Below are 5,665 nucleotides of genomic sequence, written 5' to 3'. Positions count from 1 at the left end.
AATCTGTTCCACTGTCTGAATGAACTTAATGATGCTTCTCTAGTGGAGGACATCCAACAGTCTCTGAGGACAGGACGTCTCTCCACAGATGAACTGTCTCCTGCTCAGTGGTCAGCTCTGGCCTTCATCTTACTGTCATCAGAAAAAGTTCTGGATCATTTTGACCCAAAAGAATATTCTACTGACCTGTGTAATATTGAGAGGCTGCTGCCAGTGGTTAAAGTCTCCAGAAATGCTGAGTAAGTACAGACATTGTATAAAATAGTGCTGAAATGGTTTTTTGTTCATAGAGAGCTGAGGGATACTTGTAATAACAACATAATAAGAGGGGGACAATTGGACATGGATGTCTCCACCCTGTTTAACAACAGTTGGTCTCTCTCCATAAAGGTGGCTTCTTTACTCCTCCCTCAAACCTAAAAATGTTGTGGTTGGAGTCAATCTGAAGGGCATGGCCATCTATGAACAAGCAGAGGAGCAGCTTCGTTTTCATTGTACCCACAGTAAAATGCAGTCATGTCAGCCAATTATTACTATCCTGATACTCTGGTTCTGTTGTAGCACATCTGCATAAGTTAATAAGATTAGTTCAGCAGGTTACTGCTGGTCTTGTATGATCTTGTTTCTGTGAGGAAGTAGTTTCATTTCCTATATTTATCCTGAAAAGTCCAATGTTTTTTCAATAAGATCATTTCTCAGAGCATATAAGTCACTATCAGTGACACGTGGAGTTTTACATGTCAGTATGAGAGAGATGCTGTTGTTGTTATTGTTACTTTCCTCTTCAGTTCATGTTAGTTCATGTTGAGCATCAGATTACTGGTCAGTTTCTGCTTCTCAGCGTGGACGACAAGTCTCTAGATGTCTTAGCAGATCTGGGGAACAGGCCATACTATGAGCTGAGCCGGCTGACCTTTAAGGTCAGTGGCAAAGAAATTATTGAGGCCAAGTAGTGAATCCTATCCTACCTCCCAGTTTGTAGCTGTGGGGATGATGGGATTCATTCAGATTAACTTACATCACTGTAAAGATGCCAGTACATTGTTGTGTACTTGCCTTAGCAGGATGCATACAGGCATAGCCTTCATCCAAGAACCTTGGATTGTAAAATCTATGGTAAAAGGCCTGGGATTCCCTGGGGGCTCACTTCTTTATGATGTGAGCAGCCAAAGGCCCAGAGCAACAGTAGCCCTGACAAGAGGGGTAAGACACACTGCACTGCCCCATCTAACAGCAGGTGATGCTGTAGCAGTGCAGTTGGATATTCAGTAGTGATGTGACGTTCACGAACAATCCGGTTCCTTTGAACAGCGCTTTACATTGAACGATAGGACTGAAGTGTCAAATTAATAAGAGCCGTTCTTTTTTCTTTTTCTTTTTTAAGAGGAACCCATCCAGGATAGCGGCCGCCGGCCACACTGAAGTGTTAGCTCTAATTTCAGGTCACCGTTGTAAAAGAGATCCTGATCTCACTGGGTTTTCTACCTGGTTAAATAAAGGTTACTGATGATAGGCAGTGGCACAGTGCCACTCCACGGGCGTCTATGTATATGATGTCTGTGCACTCTATGAAAACACAAAGAGGGAGRACGTCACTGTGTGCACTCACTCACTCAACCTGGCAGCGCAGCTTGCAGGGGAGAGGAGTCTGACAGTGTGTGCTGAATGATTGCTCGATGACGGTACAATGAGTGGCGCAACAAAAAAGAAAAGCAACATCTGGCTGCATTTTTCTCTTGATACGAGCGGTAAAGCAAAGTGCGACATATGCAAAAAGCTAATTTCATACAAGTCTGGATCAACAAATAATTTGCATCACCATTTAAAGACGCAGCATCCTACAATAATAACTCAAACTGTAAGACAGGAGCCTGATTCAGAAATACAAAACAGTGAAATTTATGAAACAGTGCCACCATCGTCTTCTACATCTGCTCAAACTTCAACATGTGATGAAAGTGCTTCCTCTGCTGGAAAKAGAGAAAGGGAAACAAGACAAACAACTCTTCGTCAGTACAGGTTTGTAACACCTGGATTAACTCCACTTACGCAGTGTTAAATACATGAGGAAATTACAAAAGTGATTGCAAGTGATTTTCAGCCTTCCAGCATTGTGGAAGGCAGAGGGTTTAGACGTGTTTACTATGCTCTGAACCCAAACTACATTATCCCAAGTAGGAGAACCATAACACAAAACGTATCACAGTTATATGAAAGAGAAGCTGCAATACTTAAAGTAAAAGTGTCCAAAGCATCAGCAGTTTGTCTCACAACAGATTGCTGGACATCTCAGACGACCACATCATTTATGTCAGTGACGTGCCATTTTATTGACAATTTTAGCATGTCCTCTAGTTTACCAGACTGCTTTGAGTTTACCGAGTGCCACACAGCAGACAACTTAGAGAGTAAGCTTGTTAGTGTCGCAGCAGAGTGGGGTGTGGATAAAAAAGTTGTGTGCTGCATTTCAGACAACGCTGCTAACATAAGTAAGGCAATCCAGGAAACCGAGTGGGGCCACCTCCCCTGCCTGGCCCACACTGTTAACCTTGTTGTTAAAGATTCACTCAAAGGGGCRCAGCCACTGATTGAAAAGGTGAGGGGAGCAGTCCAGTATTTCCACATAAGCACRGTGGGTGCACAAAGGCTTAAGGAAACTCAGATCCAAATGAAGAGAAGAACAACGACCTAAAAACAACATTGCCACTCGGTGGAACTCAACGTATTACATGCTGCAAAGTTTTTGACATATAAAGATCCTATTGTTTCCACCCTGGCCGTCACAAATGCACCTGTCCAGCCTTTATCCCAAGAAGAATGGGCTGTAGTGGAGGAGATGTGCACCRCCCTCAAGCCCTTTGAAGAGGTCACTGTTGAACTTAGTGCAGAAAGGTATGGTACATACACATAAAAAATAAATATTGCAATTGTTAACTTTTCCAGTTATTCCAGTTAAATAACTATATTTTATCACATTAGATGTATTTTTTCCTTTTTTTTCTTAATAGCTATGTCACTGCCTCCAAGATTTTACTTCTGGCCARGAGACTGCAGAGAGCCACATCAGATTTTCTGAGAAGAGCAACTACACCTATAGCAAAAGACATTGTGAAGTCTCTTTGTTCAAGCATGGCAACAAGATTCCACAAAATGGAACACCACAACTTGTTTGYCGATGCAGCGGCACTTGACCCTAGATTTAAGAGAATGACATTCACAGATCCTAGAGCTGCAGATGAGACTTACCAAAGATTATCAAATGCAGCAGTAAGACTACCTCTCAGCAGCAATGAGCCCACACAGGAAGAGGTCCAAGAGGAAGGAGCAGGCAGTGCAGCACAGAAATCTGTTGTTTGGAGCTTCTTCAATGAACAAGTAAGTATATAGTGAATGTACAGTACATACAACATACATTTATTGGTTATCATTCTCTTACAATAATCTCATTAAAATTGTGTTCAGGTTGCAGGAACGGAGACAACCAGGAATCCGACGTCAGATGCCATCATGGAGATGCGAGCTTTGGAGCCTCTACTTCCAAAAACTGAATATCCTCTCAAGTGGTGGCAAAGTCGGGCCCTTGTGTACCCCAGGCTTAGCAAGCTCATGGCTAAGAAGCTTTGTGTTGTTGTAACGTCTGTCCAATCTGAGAGAATATTCTCCAAGACTGGTCAAATTTCCTCTGAGAGAAGATGTCGCCTTAAACCTGAARAAGTCAGACAACTTGTCTTTCTCAATGCAAATTTGCCAAATGATGAGGTGAAACAGAAGAAAGCCTAAAGCAATACTCCCTATTTAGTTCAGGGCATTTTTGTTTGAATGTTTGCAGCACACTTTTGTTTGGTTAATGTTTACAGTTAAAGCTGCAGTCTGTAACTTTTAAAAATATGTATTTTAGACATATTTGTTAAAACTGTCACTATGTCCTGACAGATTGATAGTAGACAGATAATCTCTATGCCCCTCCCGGTGGTCCTCCTGCCCTCTGTTAAAATCTCCTCGACCCGAGGACCGAACATCCAGTCTAAACCGAGGTTTGTCTGATGAACGAGCTGCTCATGCCCATCCCCCCATCCCTCCCTGCACAGCGTGCAGCCGAGCACGTTCTCATTCAAAAAGCAGTGTGGAGCAGCTCAGCTGTGTGTCTATGGTGGAGAAAGAAACTGCAACTTTTCCAGGATCAAACATTCCTGTAAAACTTCCAATTCCCCGATTGGAGCCTGTTCTGAAACCAACACAGGGAAACAGAAGAAGACCCAGGAAGAAATCCAAGTTGAAAAGAAAGAATTAGATCGAGTCCGGAAAAAAACCAGGGTGGAGGGAGCGAGCTATTTCTGCAGAGTTAGCCATTTCTGCTTAACTAGTAAGTATCTCTGCTTCATTCTTTTTGTTTTTAATAATGTTATTAAAAATAAAAAGCATATAGAGCTATAGCATGCTGTAGCAACAAAGTTAGCGATGGTTACAGAACCACCAGTGATGTGATATGATATTATAACAGGTTATGTTATGATAAATGCTAACGTTAGCAGCTAACTCGTTTAGCCTCAGTAAGCTACTGTTCATATTTACCTACATATAGTTATCTTGACGTATTCTGTCATGGATCAGGATTAAAAGCAGTTAGATGTGGTGAAATTACTGTAACTGTTCACTGCCTCTGTCGAAAATAAAAGTAAATAAAATACAATGATGCCTGATCAACATTAGCACTTAGCTAATCAGGCCTGCTGTTAGTACTGGCTGAATGCACTCATGTTTGTATTTAGTGTTATTCACATTTGATTTTTAACAACAGCTCAGCATTAAAACGTGTGTTAGTTCTACAGAATATATGCTGTTGCTGATTACTTTTTGTTTAGAAATATAGAAGTTGTTTAGACTCAGCAGCTGTGGTCACTTACAAAAAATAAATAAAAAAGAAACTGTCATGTTGGAACTGAAATGATGTTTTAGTTTATTTTTCACAGTTTATTTTATCATCACAATAATAATCAGTTATTGCACATCACAGACAAGTTTTCCAGATATTTTGCTGCCAAAATTTTTTCTTCCACCTCAGGATGTAATCCTTTGTGATGAAAATATCTAAAACATCTTGTAATTTATGCTCTTTCAACAGATCAGAAACTGTCCCAGACACACAGGAATATGGAGGAATCATCTTTCAACAATAATGTATTTACCTGTGCAAATAAATAACAGATTTATTTCACCCATATGTCAAATAAACCATATATTTAATAATCCTGTGAAGTTAATTGTGCCTATATATCTGGTAAATCTTTAAAAACTTTTCTTTTTTACTAGACAAAGTTATTTTATGTCTCATCACATACCGGACATGTTTCAATATATTGCTTCAGGTATGTCTGAAGAGACATTAAAATAACACAGTGTCTATTTAAAAAGAAAAGTTTTTAAGAGCATATTTTTAAGATGTTTTTGTTTTGCATGTCTAGCACTGACCCAGTGATTTATCATGATTCCTAATGTAAGTTTGTGTTTTGTAACTGATCAAAAGATAATTCAGTAATGTTCAATGGTAAAGTGATGCTTTAGTTCTAATGAGCAGTTACCAAAAACTAAAACTATTTAACACTTTATTGAAGAATATTTACCAAACAAACGTAAAAAATGCAGCAGATAAAAGAATGGGGGAAGA

At 40.0% G+C, this 5,665-nt stretch overlaps 1 protein-coding gene and 1 long non-coding RNA gene across 2 annotated transcripts; both read left to right on the top strand.

Annotated features, from left to right (window-relative positions):
• The first annotated feature begins 2,695 nt into the window (after positions 1-2,695).
• On the top strand, positions 2,696-3,780 carry LOC106533775 (zinc finger BED domain-containing protein 4-like). The gene is made up of 3 exons (XM_014030210.1): positions 2,696-2,892; positions 3,009-3,375; positions 3,463-3,780. Exons 1-3 carry the CDS (start codon positions 2,837-2,839, stop codon positions 3,778-3,780), a joined length of 741 nt encoding a protein of 246 aa, XP_013885664.1. The 5' UTR covers positions 2,696-2,836.
• Positions 3,781-4,137: 357 nt separating this feature from the next.
• On the top strand, positions 4,138-5,247 carry LOC106533776 (uncharacterized). The gene is made up of 2 exons (XR_001312284.1): positions 4,138-4,363; positions 5,123-5,247. It is a non-coding gene; the product is annotated as an uncharacterized LOC106533776 (long non-coding RNA).
• Positions 5,248-5,665: the final 418 nt, after the last annotated feature.

Source organism: Austrofundulus limnaeus, unplaced genomic scaffold, assembly GCF_001266775.1.
Source record: "Austrofundulus limnaeus strain Quisiro unplaced genomic scaffold, Austrofundulus_limnaeus-1.0 Scaffold1017, whole genome shotgun sequence".
In the NCBI taxonomy this organism is placed as follows: Eukaryota; Metazoa; Chordata; class Actinopteri; order Cyprinodontiformes; family Rivulidae; genus Austrofundulus; species Austrofundulus limnaeus.
This window is presented reverse-complemented; position numbering and strand designations above follow the sequence as displayed.